At 52.0% G+C, this 25,536-nt stretch overlaps 6 protein-coding genes across 6 annotated transcripts; 4 read left to right on the top strand and 2 right to left on the bottom strand.

Annotated features, from left to right (window-relative positions):
- Positions 1–1,150: 1,150 nt before the first annotated feature.
- On the bottom strand, positions 1,151–1,678 carry LY79DRAFT_582221 (uncharacterized protein; the record flags this gene model as incomplete). The annotated part of the gene is made up of 1 exon (XM_060560242.1): positions 1,151–1,678. The coding sequence occupies one exon, from the start codon at positions 1,676–1,678 to the stop codon at positions 1,151–1,153; it is 528 nt and encodes a 175-aa protein (XP_060410915.1).
- Positions 1,679–4,077: 2,399 nt separating this feature from the next.
- On the top strand, positions 4,078–5,281 carry LY79DRAFT_521921 (ketopantoate reductase PanE/ApbA C terminal-domain-containing protein; the record flags this gene model as incomplete). The annotated part of the gene is made up of 3 exons (XM_060555399.1): positions 4,078–4,109; positions 4,186–4,219; positions 4,310–5,281. 3 exons carry the CDS (start codon positions 4,078–4,080, stop codon positions 5,279–5,281), a joined length of 1,038 nt encoding a protein of 345 aa, XP_060410916.1.
- A 1,914-nt stretch (positions 5,282–7,195) lies between these two features.
- On the top strand, positions 7,196–7,904 carry LY79DRAFT_563028 (uncharacterized protein). Its single transcript, XM_060558522.1, has one exon. The coding sequence runs from the start codon at positions 7,281–7,283 to the stop codon at positions 7,896–7,898; it is 618 nt and encodes a 205-aa protein (XP_060410917.1). The 5' UTR covers positions 7,196–7,280; the 3' UTR covers positions 7,899–7,904.
- A 2,298-nt stretch (positions 7,905–10,202) lies between these two features.
- LY79DRAFT_672190 (hsp90-like protein) lies at positions 10,203–14,745 on the top strand (the record flags this gene model as incomplete). The annotated part of the gene is made up of 2 exons (XM_060564021.1): positions 10,203–14,258; positions 14,323–14,745. 2 exons carry the CDS (start codon positions 10,203–10,205, stop codon positions 14,743–14,745), a joined length of 4,479 nt encoding a protein of 1,492 aa, XP_060410918.1.
- Positions 14,746–17,683: 2,938 nt separating this feature from the next.
- On the top strand, positions 17,684–18,960 carry LY79DRAFT_521898 (uncharacterized protein; the record flags this gene model as incomplete). The annotated part of the gene is made up of 4 exons (XM_060555396.1): positions 17,684–17,764; positions 17,820–17,856; positions 17,911–18,352; positions 18,429–18,960. The coding sequence occupies 4 exons, from the start codon at positions 17,684–17,686 to the stop codon at positions 18,958–18,960; spliced, it is 1,092 nt and encodes a 363-aa protein (XP_060410919.1).
- Positions 18,961–19,562: 602 nt separating this feature from the next.
- On the bottom strand, positions 19,563–24,485 carry LY79DRAFT_521916 (ABC transporter; the record flags this gene model as incomplete). The annotated part of the gene is made up of 1 exon (XM_060555398.1): positions 19,563–24,485. One exon carries the CDS (start codon positions 24,483–24,485, stop codon positions 19,563–19,565), a length of 4,923 nt encoding a protein of 1,640 aa, XP_060410920.1.
- Between the last annotated feature and the right edge of the window lie 1,051 nt (positions 24,486–25,536).

The raw sequence follows: 25,536 nt of genomic DNA on the forward strand, positions 1-25,536 counted from the left end.
TCTTTATTTTCTAGATATTATTAAAGGAAAAGATCCTCTTTTTTTCTTATGTTTTATCTATAAAAGGGTTATTATAGAAGCAACAAGACCTATTAGCAAGAATATTATACCTAGACCTCTAGCTAACCCTATAGTAGTTAAAAATCTACTGTTTTAGGTATATTAGATTAATATATAATAAATAATTAACTACCCCTTAGATCTTTGCTTTTCTTAGGGTATTGAAATGCTAGCGGCCTATTTTGTATAGGTATTAATTAAAGGAAAAAATGATGTTGAGAGTACTATAGGTTGTTAGTTGTGAGGGGTAATAATAGGGGGTAAGTGGTGACGTGTGCACTTTTTTTTGTACACTGTGTGCCCCGGTGCCGGTTTGGTGTACCTGTAGGAACACGCTCATCATGCATCACTCTTATGGGTCAAGCCTTCTTTCCTGGCCTCGTCTGCGAGTGCAAACCCTTGGACTGCTCACAGGTTCCAATTGATGATTGCTGTCTCATCATTGGTCGGCTGGGCGTGTGACATAGCTTCCAGAAGTCTGCATCGAGGATGGCTAGATCGGCTCAACCGACGGGAGGGAGGGTGTGGTTGAGAAATGTCATGGTATCATCCTTCCAACGTCTGGTCGGCTCCTATCTATCTGTCCTGAAGTGCCTTGGAGGTCATCAGTTTGGGCCGAGCCTGTTCCGTTACCTTGATTGCCACAAATTGATCTCCGACCCCTAAACGGCACAGTGTCATGCTGTGCTTCTGCTCGCCTCACATCAGCAGAGATAAGAATCATTTCTCTGACTCTCGCTCAGGCCCCCCGACCCCCAACCTCCCTCACCATTAGTCTAGTGTATCTCACTGCTACCAACTGTCAATAGCCTCTGTCGAAGGGGGTTCAAGCAATGATAAGATTGCCATTGCACGATGCCGGGATCTCCAGGTGATGCCGCTCTGGATCATTGCAACCAGCAACGAGTCGTGGAGCAGGGCCAAGCCCTGTAGGACCCCGATGTAAGAGGCGTGGCCCCGCGAAGTCACAACAATTGCAAACATGCAACTTGAAAGAGACGCTCCTGCCTCCGAGTACGAATCCGTGCGGAAGCTGCCACAGGTAAATGCAGGATATCTACAAGATATCGTAGGAGAGGGGAGGCCATCTTCAGCCTTCCACTTTTCGCATTCTACGGATGCAGTGCAGGCCCGTGAAGAGCGACCGCTTATTTGAGACCCTCTGTCTCCTTGAGCGGACAACCGTAGGCCAGAGAGTAGGAGAGCCTAGGAGGTGGAGACCCCAAGTAGTTCTTGAAGCACCAGCAAAGACCAGAACGCCAATGCAAGTTCCAAAGTTGAGCCAATTGCCACCACCTGCATCTTGATACCCTTCTGGCAATGCAGTAGTAGCATGGAGGGTACAATCGCTCATCGCCACTACTTGGTATGGTATACCCCGTCTTCCGAGAACAGGCAAATGCATATGCAATGCAACGCAAATGCGCATGAGGGCCGTTGGGGAGATGGAAGCGAAGCTATGGTCAGCGGCAGCAGGAACGAGGCGTCTCGCGCCTACCGCTACCATGGGGGGTTGGCTGAGACCGCAAAGCTGAAGCCGGTAGGACTGTGCCCGAGGTCCCTCGTCTCGGGATACAACTGGTGTCAAACAGAGCACTGTAGCCTGTTGTTGAACCATGTAATCAATGTCTCTTTCTTGTCTCTCGTGTCTTGTGTGAACTGCCCGCCAGATGCGACGCCACGGATAAACGTGTCCAAGTAAGTAGGAGCCTTGGAAACGACAGGGCCGCCCCCTCTCAAAAACCGCACAGCCCCGCCCCTCCTCCTGCTTTCTTTCCACAGGCGCCTGCGGTACAGCCATCCAGTCTTGTCCCCGAGATAATGCTCCGCACTCTGTCACTACTACCCTTGCAGCCATGCGGGAGTCGTGCCGTTCTGACAGTACCTATGACTAAGAAGGGGATTTCGCCAGCTCCGTCGGGCCTTGGGGCCGCTGGGTGTTAGAAAATATGGCTTCATCTTTCTACAAATACGTGAATGTCAGTCGGCCGTCTTTTGACTCGAGCCCTTGTCATAAGAACCTAGTCTTTCAGCATCTCTGTTGGTAATTATATCTCGTCATTAATTTGCTACGGCCGTGACATCTTATAAGAGGGGGTTTGACGGTGATTCCGCTGTTGGTATATACTAAGAAAGTGACGGCGATCCCTCGTTGGGGCTTACAGCTCCCCCTGAATATGGGTATATCGTCTCGATGCAATGTCATCGAGTAAGCTCGCTTTCCAGTATAATCTGGGCTGCTGAACTCCATAGTCCCTGTAAGTCGGTGTCAGAGTCCAGTCGGCATCCCGGGAGAGGGGGGTCCGTATAACTTTCCACATGGGATCCGAATCAAGGACCATTCGCAAAGATCGTGAAGCCGGCCAAGCAACTCGCGCGGGAGAACATTGTGATATGCTTGTTTACGCCGCAGTATTTGTCCTGGTCTATTATCAACGCCTCGTTGACAGAGCTATAGTGTCCCTTTGGGAGAATCAGGCTGCCTTGGGAAAGCGAACCTGACGACCAAATTGTAATGGCTCATTCGGTACCGGCTTGGTGGGTATCCAAGGGAAACCTCCAGAATGACGTGTCAATATCAATGTTGAAATCATACGTTCATATTGCATTGGAAATTAACCACGACTTTTACCCACTTCACTTATCTAGTCTTCCCTTGAGCTCACTGAGGCCCCTCGGGTTAGCCAGCATAAGACACTAGGTTTAACTTGTCGGTTGCGCCAGCTTCTCATCCCAAGATCTTGCAATACACCTATGAGATTAATATTCCTCCTGCGTGCGTTATAGAAAGGGCTAGTTGTCGCATGACAGTTGTAATCTCCATCCAGTTGTAGTCCCACGGATATTACCGTCCCAGAAACTTCGGGCTACGCTGGGAATTACTTGGGCCCAGAAAACGTGCCTGTACAGATATACAAGCCGCCATAGGTCTCGCAGCAACTTCCCGGTTGTGTAGTAAGAAGAAACGATCTCAACGGAGAGGCATCACACGCTAGGTAGATGGAGTAATTCAAAACTCCAAATCTCAAGACCGAGGTGCTGCAGATACTCACACCAGTACACAACAACCGTCTACCTCCCTATCCTACTCAACAGTGGCCTGTATCCCATGTTTGTCTGATACAGAAGGTAAAGACGGTCTTTGATATCGTCGTGAAGCTGGCTCGTTCATCATGTATCCTAAGGACCTAGTAACCCTCCGGAAGGCTAGGTCAACGAAGGGGAAGAGAGGCTTTGTAACGGCCGACAAGCACAGCTTGAGGCGTCACTCTTTAATACCCCATATGATATCGGTCAAGCTTCCAGAGAAAATAAATGACAAGAAAATTGCCATACCTGCCAGTGACTGTTTTCTCCTATGGGAACTAGCTAGGAACATCAATGCAGGTTTGCCATGGGCGGTTGACGCAGGATAGTAGGCCATACTCAATAGGTAATCTCTTGTATCTGATGAAGTTATCCAACCGAGATCAGGCAATTCGGCAACAAATCAATCGCAATCGATCGTAGCCATCTTGCTTAAATTTCAGAGCCGACCCGACCCAAGTTCACTCACCACTTGACATGAGGAGTCTGATCAGGAGCATGCATATATATATATATATATATATATTTATGTGGTTGTTCGCTTAGAATGACATCTGGCACGGGAAACAAAGACCGTTGCTACAATCAATTACAAGGTCCAAGACGTAAGGTGTGCATCTCAGATTTGGAAAAGTAGAGTGTTTTGAAAGTCCTCCAATATGGAGTTCTCCAGGCATGTGCCCTCCGGCTGTTCACAACTGGCAACGTTGATATTCAACCTAAGCGCCCAATGGCAGCATTACGAAGTGGGGTGGCATAGTGAACAATGCCAGTCGGCAACTTCTTGAGGGACGTGGTCCGACTACATTTCAGCCACTACAACCTCAAATACTCCGTAGGATGACTAGCATTTGTTTCGTGATCTGACGTCTCCTGAACATCTACCAAATACAGCACGCGCAATAGTATTTGTTCTCTTGTCACCACTCAATGAGTTCGCAGACGGGCAACTCCAGCGATAGGTATGTGTACCCCTGGCCCGACCGACAATGAGGTGATTGTTATCTTGACGGGGCTGATGTTGGAAATTATACACAGCGCTGCGAATATTATATTCATAGGAGCTGGAGCGGTTGGTTGCTTCTATGCTTCGCGACTGCATCACGTAAAAACCCAAGTACCAGTTCTATCGCCAATCTGGCCGAGCTAACTCATTCACTAGCCTGACCGCAATGTTCGTGTCTCGCTTGTGGCCAGATCCAACTACAAAGCCATCAATGAGTCGGGCGTAAAGCTGCAGACCCATTCATTTGGAGATTACACCTTCAAGCCACACGCGGCCTTCTCCTCCGTCGAAGCTGCGGCATCCGCAAGCAAGGACGGCTGCAAGACGCAGTGGGACTATGTCTTCGTGACGACCAAGGCACTACCTGATCGCTCAGATGACTCCGCCATGATTGCCCCCCTAATCGGACCCCGTACGAGCATCGTTCTGATACAGAACGGTGTTGGTGTCGAGGAGCCTTTCCGTCAGCGGTTCCCCGACAACCCCATTGTGAGCGCCGTGACGGTCGTCAGCGCCGAGCAGACGTCGCCAGGCGTCGTCCGCCAGAACCGATGGACGCGGATAAGCATCGGTCCGCACACAGACGGACTCGGAACAGGCGACCCCAAACTTGGCCGGCTCGGCACACAGGCGGTCGAGCAGCTCAGTATGTGGTGGGGCCCAGGCTGGGGTGGCATACGTGACGTCGAGCCTCATGATGAGATCGGGCTGCAGACAGTGCGATGGCACAAGCTTTGTATCAACGCGGCGTTCAATCCGAGCGCGGTGCTAAGTGGCGGAAGGGGCAATGCCGACATGGTGACGGACCCGGAGCTACGGGTGCATGTGGTGGGCATCATGAATGAGATTAGAACGGCGGTGCCCAAGATACTGGGGAGGGAATTTCCCGATGATTTGGCTAAGCCGGACCGGATCGTGAAGAGCACGGAGCGGAACACGGGAGCTAGGCCTAGTATGCTGCTCGACTGGGAGGCGGGCCGGCCGCTGGAACTGGAGGTGATTCTGGGCAACCCGGTGAGGATAGCCAAGGCACACGGGGTCGAGATGCCGCGTCTGCAGACTTTATATGCGCTTCTGAAAAGCGCGCAAGCAATGCGCGAGGAGGGGACCGCAAAGTCAAGACTATAGAGACATGGACCTGCTAATCACATGCCACCCAGTCACATGCCACCCCCGATGTTAGGAGTTCGCCGCAGAGATTGTTGGCATGTCTAGTTTTGGTAACCCAGCCCACAACTGGCCCCCAAATCTCCGCGTTATGGTTGGCATCACGGCGAACGGCTGTCGTGACCATACATAAAATTGCGTGAAGGAGCTAAGGACCTTGACATGGCCACGCACTACGTCTTGTCGTTGCCTGTATGCTTCTATACAACCATCAATTACGAAGAGCTGAAGCTACTCAACCTGCCAAGAAAATCAATTATAGTCATCGTTGGCTGCACTACCCGGACAGCCTTGCAGGAAGTCCTTCGGACCGAGGGATACGAGCATTGAACAAGTTGAGTATAATGAGTTGTTATCGAAAGGGCTCGAGCCCACATGAAGGAAGTATCAAGGCAAAAGAACAAGTCGCCCCGAGGGAAATAGCCGTGGAGAGATGTCAACTAGACAACATTATACGTGGAAACGCGAGTCTCGGCATGCCACCCGAACGTTGGCTAATCTCAACGGCATGGGTATCCAGACTGAAGTGACCATGGCGCAAGGTCAGGGGAGAGCCATTCGGGCAACGGTTTGGCCGATGTATCTACCTAGTAACTACCGTAAGGGAGAGGAAGCACGTGAGAGACATGTGCACTTGTCGGAGCGCAGTCGGCAGGCGCAGATGGACCGTTGACGGTCGTTGACGCCATGAGATCATTGGCCAAGCAGCAAACACCAGCGTTGCAAGAGGCAGGCTTTGGTGGAGAAAGCGGCTCAACGGGATGGATGGCCTGACGTCCTCATGCATCCATCTCATGATGCTGATGATGAAAGACATAGACAGAGCGGGTGGCGGTGGCGTTGCATGCCTCTCTGAACAGGAGGAGGATGAGGCAGGCGGACAGATAGACAAGGCAGAAAGGTTACGTTACACGGAAGCTTGAGCATGAATACGGTTACACCATGGAAAGGGAAAAGTTGGAATGGAAACAAGGGCTAACCGAGAAAACACACAGTGCCTACACCGTACCCGGTACATTAGAAAAAGCCTGGCACACCACGCAGCTAGTGACGCCAGATGAAGGAGGCCGGCAGCCGGGTTCTGATTGGCTTGTAAGGCTTGAATACCTGAAGCACGGGCCACTATCTATGACGGCATGACTCGCTGTGCGCAGAGAGAGAGAAGTCTTGCATTTGCATATGTATCCTCATCCAACCTGGCCAATTACGCAATTACGCAGCAGTTTACTCCGTACATGGGACCTTATACGCATAGGTAGATCAAAAGCCTTTGTTGTACCTAGCTGAGGTCAAATCATCCACCCAACCTGCTGGCGTTGGGAACATTGGGAACGGGGAGTCAGCCTTGCTCAGCTCTTGACGTCGAGGGCGTGTACTTCAGACACTGTGTCTCGTTGCACTTCAGTCCTCCCTTTGTTTTTACTATCCGACGCGTCCATCGTGCGCACTGACTTTCTCCTCGTCATTTTCGCCTCTCAGGTTGGTGTTTTTTGTCGGGTCAGGGATAAGAATAAAATAAAACATAATATAAACAGAAACATACAGGGTGGCAGGGGAAAGTTCTATGGCCCTAGTGATGTAAATTGCCACACAGTATCTAAGCATCCTACCTATCTCTTTTACCATAGAAATCTACGGAGTATAGTGGTGGTGATAGGTAATGCGTAATAGCTAGATGGCGTTGACAGCTGGCGGACTGGAGGGGGGTAACCTGACAGGGGGGATAAAACCTCGGCCTGGTACCATAGTAAAATCCCTCCCCAATCTGGATTAGTGCAGACAGAGGTAAGTGTCTGTCAGCGCCAGTACTATGTACGTGGAGGGATTTTCCAGCAATGGTAAGATCGACACTTGCATAGCCTTTTCAAGCATGGGCGATTGTGAAAATCCCATTTATCCAGGATCACGAATTCATATTCTTGTCTTTACATAGTACTGTCAACTGCCGAATTCGCCACTGATGATTACCAACCCCTCGTCAAACGAAAGGACTATTGGTGAAAGAAACCCCATTGAAACACAATTCAAATGTTGTTTTACAGCAGACATGTATTCCAGCACTATGTGTTTAGAGAGTCTGCATCATTGTCAACTGGGAAGGGAGTGGTTGATGAAACCCCTGCAGGGCCCGTCAATGGCCACTGATCGATCTTCCACTTCAAAAGACGTTCGGGATCAGGCTTCTACAGACCCAAGATATACCGGTCAGAATGCGATGCACGAATGCGTGGCTTTCCAGACCATCTCTTTGGAAAGCATGTCATGGCCAATACCAGTCAGTCGCTTGGAGTGGGAGCGGCCACGGATGACTGAAACCGCGACATTGGGACGGCCACGGTCTGCCCCACGCAAAATCGGTGGCGACCAGACGAGATCGAATTTACAATTCCCCTCCATTCGAATTCAGGGATTTCCGATCGCCTGTCTGCACACACCTGGGTTCCCCCACTCTCAGTGCATGGACCTGCCTGCCCTTCTCCTCCCCGACGGCTCTTGGTTGTGTACACTACCTGCGTTCCCCCCACCCCCGACTATGGTGAGGATGTTATTGTGTACCTACCTAGCGAAATACACGTAAACTACAGTACAAACCCCTGGAGACCAGCCGGGTAGAACATCCTTATTGGTAATAGGTAAGGCACATACTGCGTAGTACGGGCTCCGAGGGTTTTTTTTTGGGGGGGGGGGGAGGGGGGGCATTTCGATGCAGCTTTGTCGTCCAGGATTGCAGCAGAAGAAAGACGGCACAAGCAAACGAAAGGTCAGAACTGTCTTCTTCAGCCACAATGCATGTTCTCTCGGTAGACACTTTTGTCCCGGATATGAAACACACGTACAGTCATGACTGTAAGACGGCTTGGTTCCCCTGGGTCTATCAATATCGGCTTTCCCCTTTCTACCTCCCTTTTCATCTGTCCGTGGCCGTAGTAAAGGTAGGCACTTGAGAGACTGGCTAGCTAGCACTAACGAAGCATCAAGCCCCATAGAGCCTGTCATGAATCAGCGTTTCGGGCAATTGCCGCTCAGAGCTCTTTGAAGCGGAACCGTGGTAGGGAGGGTAGGACGCAAATGGCGGATGGTCGGGCTTGGTCCATGACGTTACACGAGGAGCCACTTGACCAGCGATCGACACGCTAAGAGAGCCTCGGCTACCCGACGACCTTGCCAACAACCGCCCCTGATGCCTGTCTTTTGGCTGCCTTCCGTGCCTCCCTCCCATCCTTTCGTTCGACGACCCTACCATGTACACCACACCTATGTAAACTACCTACCTAGGTAGTAAGTAACTCTTTGCTCTTCAAAGGTGAGCTTGATCCTAGCCTGCATGATTCTTCTCTGCTCCGGGAGTTTAACTGGACTCCCGATATGTAAACCACCTAAACTGGCCTGGATATGGATGGCTCATAACCTGGGGGGACCAAGCACCCGGCCTACCCTCATTGCCCTCCTTTCCTTGATTAGAATTCCACAAGGTAGCGTAACTGCAAGTACTACCTATGTAGGTTTGTGTCTGTAGACTAGTAGGCCCAGGTAGGGGATCTCAAATGAAGGTCCCCTGGTTCTCTAAATACCATGTTTTGTAGCCCAACCCATGCTGTCTTAACTCTTTCACAACTTGGTTTGTCGGTGTAGGCCCGAGCTGTGTGATGTGGTGTGCGGGTTGCAATTCATTCTTGCGTCCTTGAAAATCAAACCCCGTCTTTTACCTCAAGCAGTTCAGCGCCTTCCCACTTGCCTTCCCTGCTCCATGATAATGGCTCTTCCTCGCCACTCTTGATTTGGCCGAGGTACGTACGAATACTTGTCATTACCCTCGTCCCGCCTCCTTCTCAGCTGCCACGCCACGGCAGCGACAGTGGCCCAGCCACCTGTTTCCTAGCCTTCCTTTCCCCTCCGACACCTTGGGCACCTATCCTAGTTGCCCACCGCCCCTTCTCCTCAGTCTCCCCCAAAGCCATTTTTACCATCGCGGCTTCATAACCTGCCTAATTGTGCGTAGTACTAATACAGGAGGGGGAAGAGGTAGTGCTGTAATTAGCCTCTGCAGGATTTGTCGTTTTCACTGCTCCCGACTGCTGCTCAAGCCACTCTTGCTCAGGTATTGATTGCTGCTACTATGTATTGCCGCTATACCAGACCACGGAGCTAGCCACACCTCCTCCCTATTGACACTGAATTTCCAACTATCTCCTACCATGTACATGCCTTACCTAATGTAAGTCATTACCTCTTCTCCTCTTACGCCACCACCGCCGACCCGAAAATCAAGGAGTCCCATGGCCGAGAGCTGTACTTCTCTCCCTCTCGTCACCACACGCCCTCATCTGCATATCGCTTTTGACTACCTATTCCTGCTCTTTCCCTTCTGCTGTCGCTCGTCGTCCGTGGCAAAAACTGTCCTTGCCTTCTGCACGCACACGCACCCACACATCCTTCCGAACCCCGATTCAGCCCAGCACACACAATTGCATTCTACCCCCCGACATCTCCAACGCACGCCCCCCGACTGAATGAGTAGACGATCTCGTCCACCGTAGACGCATTGTACCGCGAACAACCAGCGAAAAGCGAGCGCACATCCTTCTAGGGGGCTCGATCTCAGCGAGGACTCACCGTTGACTTCTGGTGCTATTCCTTTACACCAAGATCCTTCTTCGACCTTCAGTACCCCCTGTTTCTTACCTTTTCCCGTCTCTCTATTCCTTTGTACTATTGTCTGTGTTCTTGTTCAACCAAGGTTCTCGTCCTCGTGCGACTTCTTCCGCCTTATGCCAAACCTCAGCAACTGCCGACCTTTGAACCCCTCGCGAGGCCTCGTCCTGCTTGCGACTATCTGGGCGGGGGCTGTAGACTTCTAGGTCTCTGCTTCTGGTCTTCAAGCATGGACGCACATTCCGACGCACCGCGGCCTTCCGTGGCCTTCGGCGACCGGTCATCCACATACGATTCTTCCGAGATGACTCCTGTACCGAGCGGTCAGTCCAACTCTGCTGCCCACCAGCTGCCAAACTCGCCCGTGGCACCCACCGCCAATTCCGTCCCCGTTCCTCCCACGAATGCAACACCAAGCTGTGCTTCGTCATGGAGCGCCAGTTCTGACCGCCAGCTCGGCCACGGTGTTAGTCCCGACCCGACAGATCGAGTTTTCCCAATCCGTTCCGTTGTGAGCGTCGACCGCACTGGCAGGACCTCTGGTGAACACGATTACTTCCCACGAGTGCCTGACCATGGCCAGTATCAAGCACCCCGTCCGGGCAACCCTCGTATTGATACTGCCACCTTCGAATCTGTCCCTCATCGCGATTCCACCTCAACACCTTTGTCTAACGCTGCCTCGCCGAGCGACCGCCAGGGCGTACGGACGAGAAGGAAGATGGCAGGGTCCGGCCCAATATCCAGCGTCCAAGCCGATGCCGCTCGTCACAACAGTTCGCAACCACTAGAAATATTCCAAGATTTTGCGTCAGACGGCGAGGATTCCTCTGCACAAGGAGATGGTTCTTCGCATCATCAGATATCCTTCTCCACCGGTGCCCTCGGCGAAACGGGTAACGATGGTCTACTGACGACACGATTCAAGCACGTCGTGACGGATGAAGGTCACCATGTTATCACAGGCACCGATGGCGTTCTTCAGCGATGCGAGGATGAACCCATCCATACACCCGGCTCTGTTCAGGGGTTCGGCGCATTGGTGGCCGTTCGCGAAGAAAGCGATGGCCGGTTTTCTGTTCGGTACGCTAGCGAGAACACGGGAATGCTGATAGGGTATCCGCCACAGCACTTGTTCCGCCTCGGCAACTTCTTGGACATTCTGAGCGAGGAGCAGCAAGACAACTTGCTCGACCACATCGACTTCATCCGCGACGAAGATGCCGACCCAACTGTCAATGGACCAGAGGTCTTTAGTATATCCGTGCGCCCGCCGAGGAAGAAGAGCGTCAAACTGTGGTGCGCCATTCATATCAACCCAGCACATCCTGACTTGATCATTTGCGAATTTGAAGTCGATGATGACCGCCGGTTTCCCCTACGGCCACCAGACGAGCCTACCCCGATGACCCCCGAAGATACGTTGCAGTCAAATCCCACAGCCGAGGAGCTGGCCGAGAGCACTGCGATCCTGAGCAAGCCCCTGAGAGTTTTACGGAGTGCGCGCAAGCGTAGAGGTGATGCTGGGGCCATGCAAGTGTTCGACATCATGTCCCAGGTGCAGGAACAGCTTGCAGGGGCCTCGAACCTGGAGAGCTTCCTCAAGATCCTAGTAGGCATCGTCAAGGAACTTACTGGCTTTCACCGAGTCATGATTTACCAGTTTGATTCGTCTTTCAATGGTAAAGTTGTCACAGAGCTCGTCGACACCACACAAACCAAAGACCTGTACAAGGGCCTGCACTTCCCCGCCTCCGACATCCCACGGCAGGCTCGCGAGCTGTACAAACTGAACAAAGTAAGGCTCCTCTACGACAGAGACTTGGATACCGCCCGACTTGTCTGTAAAACAAAGGAAGACCTCGACGTGCCGCTAGATCTCAGCCATTCATACCTTCGTGCCATGTCACCTATCCACCTCAAATACCTGAAAAACATGGCCGTTCGCTCGTCAATGTCGGTTTCCATCAATGCCTTCAACGAGTTGTGGGGCCTCATCGCCTGTCACTCATACGGCCGCAAGGGTATGCGTGTATCATTTCCGATTCGCAAAATGTGCCGTCTGGTTGGAGACACCGCCTCACGCAACATTGAAAGACTGTCGTATGCCACTCGGCTTCAAGCGCGGAAACTCATCAACACGGCGCCTACTGAAAAAAATCCGTCTGGCTATATCATCGCTTCATCTGATGATCTCTTGAAGCTGTTCGACGCCGACTTTGGCATGCTATCCATCAAGGGAGAAACGAAGATTCTTGGCGATGTCGAGCATTCGCAAGAGGCCTTGGCAATGCTAGAGTACCTTCGGCTACGCGAGTTGGCGTCCGTTGTAACGTCTCAGGATATCCGCGAAGACTTTCCAGACCTACGGTACCCTCTTGGTTTCACCGTTATTGCGGGACTGTTATACGTTCCTTTGAGCGTCGGAGGCAACGATTTCATCGTATTCTTTCGGAAAGGCCAGGTCAAGGAGGTCAAGTGGGCTGGAAATCCGTACGAGAAGACATTGCGCGAAGGAACAGCTGCGTATCTGGAACCCAGAAAAAGCTTCAAAAGCTGGCACGAGACGGTGCTTGGGAAATGCCGAGAATGGTCAGAGGAACAAGTCGAGACAGCCGCCGTCCTTTGCTTGGTCTATGGCAAGTTTATCGAAGTTTGGAGACAGAAGGAAGCAGCATTGCAGAGCAGCCGCCTTACCCGGCTCTTGCTTGCAAACTCTGCCCACGAAGTCCGCACCCCGCTCAACGCCATCATCAACTATCTCGAAATTGCGCTAGAAGGCTCGCTCGACCAGGAGACCCGTGACAACCTTGCCAAGTCCCACTCAGCATCCAAGTCGCTGATTTACGTCATCAACGACTTGCTCGATTTGACCAAGACAGAGGAAGGACAGAACCTGATCAAAGACGAGGTTTTCGATTTTGGAATGTGTATTCGTGAAGCGACTGATCCATTCATGAATGACGCAAAGAGGAAGGGGATCGAATATCAGGTCATTGAGCATCCTGGTCTGCCCCAGCATGTTTGCGGTGACAGCCGGCGGTTGAGACAGGCCATTTCGAACGTCGCAGCCAACGCTGTACAGAACACTTCGAAGGGCTCTGTGAGAGTTGAACTATACGTCAGCGAGGTTTTGGATCAACGGGTACGTATCGAAATCGTCATCGAAGACACAGGAAAGGGCATGACGCCTAAGCAACTGGACACCTTATTTCGAGACCTCGAGCAAGTCAGCGTGGAGATTGACGAGACAAGATTTATGTCTCCAGAAGACCTCGACCCTGGCAAGGATAAGAGGATATTGGGATTGGGTCTGGCTGTTGTCGCGAGAATCGTCCGCAACATGGACGGCCAGCTGCGCTTGAAATCGGAACATGACAAGGGATCAAGATTCGTCATACAGTTGCCCTTTGACCTCCCCCAAGAGGCCCCCACAGCCGCCAAGGCCGGTCAGAGCTCCGCGAACTCGTATGCAACCTCCAGCGTGGCGTCTGTCACAACAGCGATCATGCCGGATAAGAATGGCGAGATGATGCTGATCGATAGGGGAAGTAAACTGCCTGTTCTCGACGAAGGAATGGCAGACGCGGGGCGCGCAGAGACAGAGAGTATGGAAAGCAAGAACAGCGTTGCTACAGCAGGAAGCAAGAACAGTGGGCGGAGCTCTCGAAGTGATGCCGAACGCTTGATCGACGCGATCCAAACGCCTCTTGCCATCGGAGATGCCGACTCGAACCGACCAGCTGCTCACCGGCAGTATTCTAGGGAGCATTTCGGTCGACCATCATCCTCGGAGGGGCAGAATTTCTCATCCGCCTCAGCCTCCAGACTGATGGAATCGTCAAATCCGCGTGGAAGTGACCTGAAAATCTCGAAAACTGTCACAGCCGAACCATTACAACGTCCCGAAGTTGGGTTTGCGAGCGTTATGGATGCGAAAACTCCCATCAGGGCAGTCAAAGTACCCGACACATTCTTCGAACAGCCGTCAATGGTTCAGGAAAGCGAATCATCTCGAATCCTTTTTGAAGTACATGACCACCCCAAGGATCCGGGGACTTCGGATGCTGGTACTATAGGCACCGCCCCCAGCGTCGTCCTGGGCGCCGACAACACCAAGCTGCAAGTCCTCATCGCCGAAGACGATCCGATTAACTCAAAAATTCTGCGAAAGCGATTGGAAAAGTCTGGCCATCAGGTCTCTCACGCCGTCAATGGAGAAGATTGTGCGACCATCTACCGTGAGAAGTCCAGGGCCTTCGATGTCGTCCTGATGGATATGCAGGTATGTCGCTACCGTTTGTTTGCCTCGTCAGATGCGTGTTCTTACTAATGTTTCGATTTTACAGATGCCAATCGTTGATGGACTGACAAGCACGAAAATGATTCGAGCTTTCGAGAAGTCCAGTGACCATGACGGTCACTCCGCAATAGCGGTCCATAACGGCGGAATTCCTATCTTCGCGGTCTCGGCATCCCTCATCGAGCGGGAGAGGGACAAATACATAGATGCCGGGTTTGACGGCTGGATCCTTAAGCCAGTCGACTTCAAGCGACTGAACACTCTGCTGCTAGGCATTGTAGACGACGACGTCCGCGCGGCATGCCTTTATGCTCCCGGCCAGTGGGAGCAGGGAGGCTGGTTCAATCTCCGAGAAAAAACGACCAAGGTCGGTGTTGACCAAACGGCGCCGGTTGAGACATCGAAAGTCTCGCCCACAGATCCTTCATCGAAAGAAACAACTGACTGTAGCTTGGACGCCCGAAGCTGAGAACCTCCTGGCTTCGGAGCATTGAGCCTCTAGGCGACCGGAAAGCGTAGCATTCAGTCCGCAGGCACCGCGGGCTACTCTCTCTTTTTGTTTTTATTTTTACCCTTTTCGTTCTTAGTGTCATGCGAGTATGTTGGCAGTGATGATGACCATCACCATAATGTGCATGGCGCCAGGACCTCGTAAATCTCTCTGCTTCTAGCTTCGCATGCACGCCGGTAGTCCAGCGAGTATTCTACGAGTAGTGGATGCGAATTGTACATCGGCGAGTGGTAACCAGTGTCAGCCATGATGGCGTATCGCGGACACGGAGTTATGTAATCTATGTCACGGTGTTCAAAATCGGAAATTGGGTTGTCGAAACGTGATGACATAGAGTCAAGGCGGTAACGGAAATGATACCATGGCAGAAGCATACGGGTTGCATGGGAAGGAGGCTCGGCAGCTTGGCGGCCCTATTGAGGTCGGCGCCGGGGAGGCGTTTTTGATTTACATACTGTACCTGCTGGTTCACTTGGCCCTCGATGCAAATATACCACCTCGGTCCCTTTTCCTTCCTCGATTCGCATTTTTGACTAGCCTCAAATTGTTGAGATGCATTTTGCTACTTGGGCTCACACCTGCTCCCAGCACAGACAATTTCTTCACGTTTGTTGTCAACCTGAAGACGACTCTAACAATCGCTGAAAGAACTTGATCCCAACTTTCCATCTCGTCATCGCGACCGTGGTAACTCTTAACCTTATTGATCTTGGTACTACGTTGCCCCCCATAAGCGCTGGTCACAATAGGGGTTGTTACATGCGTCAACTTTCAGCTTCACTGGGCAATGGTATCATTATAAGGCCGATATTCTTGCGGGCCATCACGCCTTGCGTCTCCTTGCGTGTCCGATCCACTCTGAGAGCATTGGTAATGAGCAAGATGGGATAGATAGCGGGCTTAGCTCCATTTGCCACCTGCCCAGCTAGACACAGGAGACAGAAACGGGATGAAAGGTGCAAGCAACGGCCACACAGCGTGAAGACATGTGAGGTGCATCCCGAGACTTTTTACAAGCAGTCGGTGTATTGGAACTACCCGAGGAGGAACCCTGTAGATGGCCAGCATCAGAATGACGAAGTAATGGTATGAGAGGCAGGCTGCTGTTGCTTTCGTGAATAGCCAGAGTAAGCCCACGAGTTTGACGTCCCAACACTCCGGGATGCCTATTAGCCCGGGGCAGAAGGCAACGATCGCGGCCGCGGCGGCAGCTGAATCTGTGGCAAGGATGCAAGTAAGGGTCTTCAAGTGACCTCTGGGATGAAGTCGTGGCGGCAATTGGGCAGATAAGCGGTACGCTTCGTCGCAATGGCCCCCGCAGTAATCCGCTGCCGGTGGACAAGCGAAGATTGCGTTGATTCGTAAATATATCTATCGCCATTCCCAAAGCTCTACGTGAACTCTCTTGTTCTCCACGTATCTTGTAGGAGAAAGAATGGCAAAATCCACAAAAGTTGGACAGCGACAGGGACTTCGTCGGAATCAGGCAATAAATGACCACCTCCAGTCGCATATTGTTCAAGTCTTGAAACATGTTTGTTCTCTTTCCACTATTGGCAGTATGTCAACTCCTCCTCAAAGCACGGAATCGAGGGCAGCCGACCGCAAAAAGACAGAAATGGAGGGTGGGATGGCGATACGAAGGCAAGTCTCAGTCTTGGTATGGTAGGGTGCTGGGAACGAGGACTGAGAGTTTCTTTGAACTCAAGCATTTCCAACACATCATTCTGACTCGATGCGTCAATCCAATTAAGACTTCAAGCAAGGTTCCCCGCTGCCATCCCGACTTCACAGATATCGATACCTACATGTTCAGCTACCTATAAGCATCAAGTTTCATTTTTTACCTTCCCTTTCGGTTCAAAGTTATTGCTGCCAATGAATAAAGCTCATGCTTGCAGCCGTGCTCACCTTGACATGCACAGCCTGGCCAACCCGCCAAGAGCGTTCATGCATACACAGTACTGGATAGGTGAGATATCGAAGGAGAGAAAGCTAAAGCTATTTCCGAAGTTCGATCTTTGATAGCTTGCTAGCATCCTCCCTGCCACAAGAGAGTCTTCGAGTCCCTGATCTTAGGTTTCGCTTGATCGTATCACCAAGTTCTGGTTCCCCTTCGTCGCACAGGAGACTAGTCCCTCCATGAATAGTTCTTTCTCTCTGCGCCTATTTGAGTAATCGAGAGGAATTGGGGAGTTGAATGAAATATTCAGAACCAAAGACGGACAAATGGACTTGTTGTCCCCACGGTAAATACTCTATATACCGACAAGACCCTTTCATCTCTCCGTGCTCAGTGACCCGCACTTGCTTTGAGAAAGGCGATATGTTTATGCTGGGATAAAATTCTTGGTGTTGTGACCTTCCTTGTCTACAAGCATCGAACAATTCGATGACGGTGGACACCGGCAGCTCTCAAGGGGGAAGTGTGCTGGACTCTCTTACGGCCAAAAAGGTAATCCTTCGCGCAGACGCTGCTGGGGAAACTTGGGCTGTCCTCGTTTCCATCATTAACTTTTGGAAATATCCCCAAGAAAACTCTGAAACCATTTGTTGCTGCCGCTGTCTCTACTAGCCCGTCTTTGCCTCCAATATCTCCCCCAATGTCCCCAAATGGGTTCATAAACATCTCCGACTGGATCGACCGACTGCTCTTTGCCCCTTGACCTTCTGGGCTATCGATCTTCAAACACGGGAAGTGCCAGTTGGCTAGTCCATTCGTCAATCTCGATCGGATTCTGGCTTCATGTTCCACTCTCTTTGTCTCGCGTCTGCATAACAATCCCATTACACTGTCGCCAAGATGGATGCGTCCGTCCCTCCCACGGAATATGCCGACGACGAGAGGACGACAGTCGTCGGATCTGCGGTCTTCTGTATCCTATTCGCATCGACAATGGTTAGTCTGAGAATCTACACGAGAACGAAAATCATTCGAACGTTCGGCATTGATGATTATCTCGCCGTTGCTTCTCTCGTGAGTGAAGCTAATATTATTGGGAAGTAATTTTGAGACTGACCTGCAGTTAAAGTTAGCTACAGTGGTCTGCGGTACTGCCATCGCACTTAGTGGGTTGACTTGAACAGGTTCTGCAAGAAACAAACAGCTGACCCAAACGACAGTGACGACACATGGTCTTGGAAGGCATGTCGTAACTCTAAACCCGAAAGACATTACTGAGTATATGAGACTGTTCTACATATCGATAGTCTGTTACAACATCGCAATACTCTGCATCAAACTATCATTCCTCTGCCAATACTATCGAGTCATGGTTGTCCCTAGACTCCGCAAGATCTACGCAGTTGCCTTGCTCATCGTGGGTGCCTGGTCAACCTCCCAACTATTTATATCGGCACTCCAGTGTTTGCCAGTTTCTGGGTTCTGGGACAAGTCGGTGAAAGCAAAGTGCATTCCGAACCAGCCGCAGTGGTACGTCAACGCCGCGGGCAACATCATCACTGATGTCGCCGTTTTTGCCTTGCCGATGCCTATTTTTTGGCACCTCAGACTGCCTCGAAAGCAAAAGATTCTCCTCGTGGGAATATTCAGCCTGGGATTCTTGTAAGTATGCCGACCTTCGTCAGATGTCATGTGCGTGTCCCTTACGCGATAGTTGCATGTATTAATATCTTCTCAGCACTGTTGCCATCAGCATTGTAAGGGTTCAGTTCTTGAACGTAGAGACCGACTTCACCTGGACAAATGTCAAAGCCTCCCTCTGGTCTCTTGGTGAGATCTCGTCAGCCATAACATGCGCAAGTCTCCCGACCCTTCGTCCACTTCTGACCAAGTTATTTCCGGAGCTGATGAGCAGGGTGAACATCTCATCTGTCCCCAGCCAGCAGACGGAAACACGGAATACCCGGCCGACGCGGGCGTACTCGGGTCTCCCGAAGCCACGAGATATGGAGAGGGGCATCGCCGATTCGGTAGATTCTAGCGCGAGGTCGAGCCATATCAGGGACGATAGATTGGCCACCTACGGACTGCCGTACAATCTCCATACAAACGAGTCGAACGAAACCATCTTCGGTCTGACCAGTGTGCTCGAGGATTTTAAGACCTCTGTTAAGCCAAGCACTGCCACCCCGGGTGGGCGACTGGTGGCATGCAACACTTCCAGTAATAAAAAGTCGCACCACGTCCGGAGAGATGGAAATGGATTTTGAGCTGGAACTTAGCTGAAAGAAGGATAAGAGAGTCGTGAAACACTGTCCTTCGCTGTTTGTTGCTCTCACCTGAGTCTCCTTGTATGCTGGAAACAATAATGAGGTGGTAAGAGACAAGGCAATGGCGCAACAAACAACGGTAGTAAACAAATTTCAAGGAGGTCGACGTCATCGATGAAAGAACGAGGCTAGCAAAAGAAATCAGCAGAGTCGGCAGGACAGCACTCACCTTCGACTGGTCAGCAGAAGCGACAACGGTACGCATAGCCTCGCAGCTATTGGACATATCAGCGTCGTTGCCACTGGAGGATACCCATCTCGAGAAAACATAGGATTAGCACGTAGCATTTGCGATATCAATAACGCTTGCGCGGGGAACGTGAGGCAACCGCAACAACGGACTATTCACAGTTAGCCGCTTCACATCCCTCTATAATACTGGAGAGCAACGATCTATTATGTCGAAAAAACCACTAGGTAGCACGATTAATATATTGGGTATCTCGGAACCACATAAAATGTAGTAACTAGGGAAATTGCGCGACACTTCGTCCTCGTTTTTTCCATTCGCTTCATCTCTGTATGTATGCATTACTGGCCGCTCATAAGCCACAACGCCACCAGGGCTTTTTCTCGGGCACCTTGTATCCCTCCTCTTGGACGTTATGCTTCCCTACAATGGCGAGGAAAACTTGATCAAGCGTTGTCGGTGAAACGCTGAAATGATTGATACCCAGATACTCTCTCTGTTCCTCCAACATCACAGCCAGCTGACCAATCGCACTCGATGACATGTCGTTTGCAGGCGTGATATCTTTGGTCTTGTCGCCGCCAAAGACCATGAGAACCTCCCTTGCAGGTACGGAGAAGCGCATCTGGCCGTGGTATGTTTTCTCCTCCACGTTGGCTCCTGGGAAAGTAGCCGTGACCCATTGGCGGAGATGCTTTGTTTCTTCGAGTGTAGTGTGCGGTGCCGTCTTGCTGATCAAATGGACGTGCAGGGCATCGCCAAAACGATGTCGGAGATCATCCGTCGTGCCGACAGCAAGCATGCGCCGAGCAAGAATACCAGCTCGGTTTGCGAGAGCATCGGCCTCCTCCATACTGTGCGTGGTCAATAGGAGAGACCGGCCAGCGACCGTGGCGGCTAACGTCTTCCACATGATCCGCTTGGCGGCCGCATCCAGCCCTGAAGAAGGCTCGTCAAGGATAAGGACCTTCGGATTGCCCATTAAGGCGATACCAAGACTTAGTTTGCGCTTGTTGCCCCCAGAGAGAGTGTGGGCCATTCGCATCGAGAACGCCTGCAAACCGACTGCACCGATAACAGCGTTGACGTTGTGGTCGATATCAGGGATTCCCCGTACACGAGCATAGAACTCGAGATGCTCGCGAACAGTCATCAAGTCCATGGCGTCATGTTGGGGACACACACCAAGGTTTGCTCGGGCAGCAGGCAGATCGTGGATGACAGACTTGTCCTCGATGAGAATCTCACCGCCGTTTCGACTTGGTTTGATGTCTCCGCGGATGAGAGAAATGGTCGTTGACTTGCCTGCACCATTTGGCCCAAGAAGGGCAAACACTTGAGACCTCTGGATACCAAAGCTTACATTGTCGACGGCTGTGTTCTTCCCAAATGTCTTAGTCAGATGAATGACCCGCAGACCGTCATCGCTACTCTGTGTGGTTACTCTTGCCACTTCTTTGGTGACTTCCTCGTCAGACGAGTTTGCATCCTCTGTCTCGTCATGGTAACGCCGGTGCAAAAGCCGCCGGACTGACGTTCCGACGGAGCCACTATCAGCCCACAAAAGAATGCAGAACAAGCCGATGGACTGCAGGAGCAAGTATAAGATAGGACCTCCATATTGGAGGATACCACCCGGGTTTGATGCAAGTTGCCGTCCATCGCAGGCCGTCGAGAAGAGATTTAGGGCCAGGAACATGGCACGCACGACTGAGCCAATAGGCGCGATAGCTGAGATGACGAAGTGAACAACAAGGATGTTATCGTCGATTCGTGGGACGGGCGAGAACGTCACCGTGCACATGTAGGCGATCAGATAGATGAGGAACATCACCGCTTGCCCGGCCGCGACCCAGGCGTACGTGGACAGCGCTGTCTTGCAGAACAGGGATATCACGTACGCCAAAAGAATCGCAGTCAAGCCGTAGAGCAAAAACACTACGAAAATGAAGCCAACATGATACCAGACGGATGACAGGGTAGCCCAGAGGATGGTAACAAGAGTTGTGGATGCCAGAACAATGAGAAAATCGAATGCGAGATAAGACGACCACAGCGGCAAAACACGGACGCCGTTACTGTATTGGAGCCCGCGCACCCCTTGTCGTCGCTCGAGGCTGGGATACAGCGCAAAGAATCCTGGGTAGCAAGCAAGAGCGATGCCGCTGTAGACGATGAATTGCAGTCCGTCTCCATCCGAACTTGCGAAGGGGGTGGCAAACGGTGCCCAGGACATGATGATGGTAACATTGCTAAGAAGCATGTTGAAGATGTTTTGCGTAAGCAGAGGGTTGATGAGACCATTGTAGTCGGCCATGTACGCGATGGTTGGTACAGCAGAGTCGCCACCCAGCCAGATCCCACCCGGCAGGGTCTCTAGCCGTCGGTCAAAGATTGTGTCTTGAAAGGCCTGGAAGCTTTGTACGAAAGTGGAATTCTCTGTGAGAATCCGACCGGCGTCTTCAGAGGCGGAGGCGGAGCCAGCAGCAGCAGCAGCATCGAACGCTGGGAGAAGGACGCTAGCGGCAGTGTTGAAATCCAATCTCGAAGTCGGACCAAGCACTAGTTTCCAGGCGAAGTCCGTGAGGCCAATTCCTTCTGCCTGGTCAAGTGATCGTTCCTCAGAGGGTGCACATCCACTTTGCGCTTGATCCTTGATGAAAAGAGTGACAAGACCGGCAGCCGCCACAGGCAAAGCAAATGCGGTGAAGTATGGAACCCAGTTGGTTTTGAGAATGGTGATGCGCTTCCGGAGGAGTACCACTGCCTGCTCCACGAAACTAATCTGCTTGCCATCGAGCAGTTGCAGCCCTCGCCGGGGCACGGCACCAACGGGGAGAGTTTCGGCCGATGCAGTCGAAACTGTCTTCTTTTCGTTCAGGTCCGACCCGGAGTCGGGAAGTACATCGCCAGGTTCTCCATGGATTTCTTCGGCCAACTGAAGAAACACATCCTCAATGGTGGGCCCCGAAAAACGGTATTCGTGAATCCCAAATGTCTCAAGAGTGCGAATCACCTTAGCGGCCAGGGCTGAAGACGGCGAGATATAGCTGATGAGGTCAAAAGAAATCTTCTTTTGAACTCCTTCTACATCGGGAGCGTTCTTAAGTCCTGTGTCCTTGTGCATATGGACTCGATACCCACCGCCGAGACGGTCCTTTAGCTCCACCGAGGAGCCATCAGCACGGAGGGTGCCTTTAGACAGAATGGCGATATGATCGGCAAGGAGATCGGCTTCGTCCAGAAAATGCGTTGTGAGGATTATTGTCCTTCGACCCCTTTCAGCCAAGAGAATATCCCAGAGCTTACGTCGAGAGAGAGGGTCAATGCCACTGCTGACTTCGTCGACGCAGCAGACAGCACTTCCTCCAGTAAGCATCATGCCCAGCTGCAGTTTGCGTTTTTGACCTCCAGACAACGTCTTCGACATGGCTTTGCCTTTCAACTCCAAGTCGACAGACCTGATGAGGTCTCGGATCTCCTGCTTGGAAGCGATCTGCCCAGGGGACTTGAGCCTGTTGAAGATCTCGATGTGTTGCTCAACCGTCAAGTCGTCCCACATGACGTTTTTCTGAGGTGCAATCCCGAGTCCGCCAGTGCCATCAATGGTGATGGTGCCGCTTGTAAGCTTGCTCGTGCCAGCGATCGAGTCCAGTGTCGTGGACTTTCCAGAGCCATTGGCGCCCAACAGACAAAGAATCTGTCCTCTGCGAACATCTAGAGTCAGGTTGTCGACAGCACAAACCGGGTCACGAGGGCGCGAGATGAAAGAAAACAGACGACGGATTGAGGAAGGACGGTATATCTTGGTGAAACCTTGCAAACGCACAGCAGCATCGTCCTGCCGTAGTTCGCCGACCGCCGTTCCGTCATTCCGATTGTCAGGCGACTTCAGGATTATCTTCCTACCTTTCGTAGTAGTTCCATGAAGGGATGACTCGATCAGGGCCCCAAGTAAAGGGTAGGCAAAGATCTGAATAATCAGGAATACCCATAGAACAATACCGGAAAGCAGCCACGGGCTACCTGGGGCAACCTTGGCCAGGTTGGTTGGCAAGTCCTCTCGCTCCCATCTCGCCATATATGTGATGAAGTAGACATAGTTGCAGGGCGCAAAGAGAAAACTAAGTAGTCCCACAGCGGCAGTGCTCGGGTAGGAGATGGATTGTGCAAGGATGCCGAGGAGCATGATGGCGAGTATGGCGGCGATGCCACTGATCTGAGCCTTCTTGAAGAGCGACGAGGTCAAGATAGAGAGGGACACCATGGCGATTCCGTTGAGAAGGTGGTATATCAAGACGATTCCGACGCCGGTTCGCGCAAAAACACCAGCGCGCAGCACCAATGACCCAATGACCCAACCTGGGATGTAGATCAGGCTAAATGAGACATGGTAGGAGATGACACGGGCAGCCTGCGCGTGCCACCTTCGTTTGACGGGCATCATGGCATCGACGAGACGAATCATGCCACCTTCACGCTCGGTTGCGATGAATCCTGTGAGGTGGTATGTGACGAAAAGGACACTCGTCATAAATGCCACGCCCATCCAGTTGGTGATGGCACTTTGATAGTTGATGCGGATTCTCACAGCACGCTCCTCCTGGGTTATAGACGTGAAAGGGTATTCGTTGACGGTCTCTGGGAGAGAACCCTGCTCTACTTGGGACAGCCCGGACCCGGACGATGAGCCGGACTGGATGGAAGCAATAGCAACATCGACCGCTCTTTGTAGCGGCAACAGATAGATCTGAGCATCGTTTTTGTCCGAGTCGACATCGACAACAATGCTTCGCAGAGCTCCGTCGCTGCGGAGCGTGTAGTTCCAGTAGCCGCCTGGGCCCTCGGACGGAGAGGCTTGGAACACGACGGCCCCGTAGCATTGAGAGACACCGCGGAGGTTGGTGGGACAGTCGGTTCCAAGATCGGCAGTGGACGAGCGGCGGAGGACCGTTTTGCCGGCGCTTTCAACAGAGGTTGCTAGGGCGTCGATGACCCTGTCGATGTCACCTCCAGAGAAACCGTTGTTTACGAACACGACGGTTTCTCGACCGGAATCTGCTGCAACGTTGAGAGCGTCCGGAAGGGATCGAATGCTTCTCGGATCTGAGATGCCAAAGACGGCCGGCGGCACGAATAGATTCTTTGCAAAGCTAAAGAAGGTCGTCAGAGCTATGGGCAGGATGAATGCGATGAAGACGGCAGCGACGGCGTGGCGAAAGATGATGGCCCAGTTCTTCACCGTGAGGGTCCACGTCTGGCGAAGGAACGCCATTGTTGGCGAGAGTCGCCGAGGGGGGCGGACGCTCGAATCGGTCTCTTGTTTACTGGGTGTCGTTGTCGAGGAAGTATGCGATTGAGTCGATCCAGGTATGGTGACGGGCACTCGAGCTTTCTGCCTCCGACTATCAGCGCAGTCTATCTAAGATCTAAGCGCGACGCTGTCAGAACTCCGAAAACAAGGGTAAAGGTAGAGGCGCAAATTAGGCCAAGTCGCTGGCGACATAGGATATGTACAGTGATGTTGGTGTTGGTGACGCCTCAAGATAGGGAGGTGAAAGACAGGTGGTTTGGATCAAGGTGATGGGATGTCTCGAGCGGTGGGAGGGGCGACGTCGGGATGAACTCATTGAACTAGGGGTTGCCCGCCGAGTGGAAGATTGCAGAAACACTGAAACAGCGAAATGGAGCAAGACACGAGCGGCTACAAACTTGTGACCTTTGCGGACACAAAAACATCGGTGCCGGTGGTGAGTGATGTAGAGGATTTGAACGCGCCGAACGCCACTAGCACAATCTGTGTGGACGCCGGGCGTCGTGTTTACGGCGCTTCTCCACTGAACTAGAATAACTGTCCCGAAGTCCGGGCCAGACTTGTCTCCCGCCCCTTGTCCAGGTTCATCCCGCTCGCTGATCACGTACAGGTATGTATGTTATGCTCGGATTCCATCGACCTCGCTTAACTGACCGCGCCTCTGGCAAGACTTGGCACTACTATGAGCCCGGGCGAGCTTGTCCTTAGGTACCTACCTATTCGAGGTCTGGGCGGGGCCGAAGACACGGCAGCCTGATTTATGAATATGATCTACGGCCCAAGTCGTAGCCAAACAGTCGCGATGCCCCACCATCTTTCTATCTAGGTCGTAGGATGGACAAGCGTCCACTCAAGGAAGGGCATGTATGTATGTGCCTACTGTCGCGTGGGATATGATGCTCCCCTTGGGATTCCTGCTGTTGTGTTTCTGTTGTGATTCAGTTCCATCCGTACCGAAAACAACAACCAGGTAATGTGCTGTCCCAGCATCTTCGTAGCCAGATCCAGTGCG

The sequence above is a fragment of the Colletotrichum navitas genome, assembly GCF_030913465.1.
Source record: "Colletotrichum navitas strain CBS 125086 chromosome Unknown LY79scaffold_61, whole genome shotgun sequence".
In the NCBI taxonomy this organism is placed as follows: domain Eukaryota; kingdom Fungi; phylum Ascomycota; class Sordariomycetes; order Glomerellales; family Glomerellaceae; genus Colletotrichum; species Colletotrichum navitas.

Excerpts from the sequence above, each read along its gene's own strand:
- LY79DRAFT_563028 (XM_060558522.1), top strand. The coding sequence starts at position 7,281 with ATGATTACCAACCCCTCGTCAAACGAAAGGACTATTGGTGAAAGAAAC.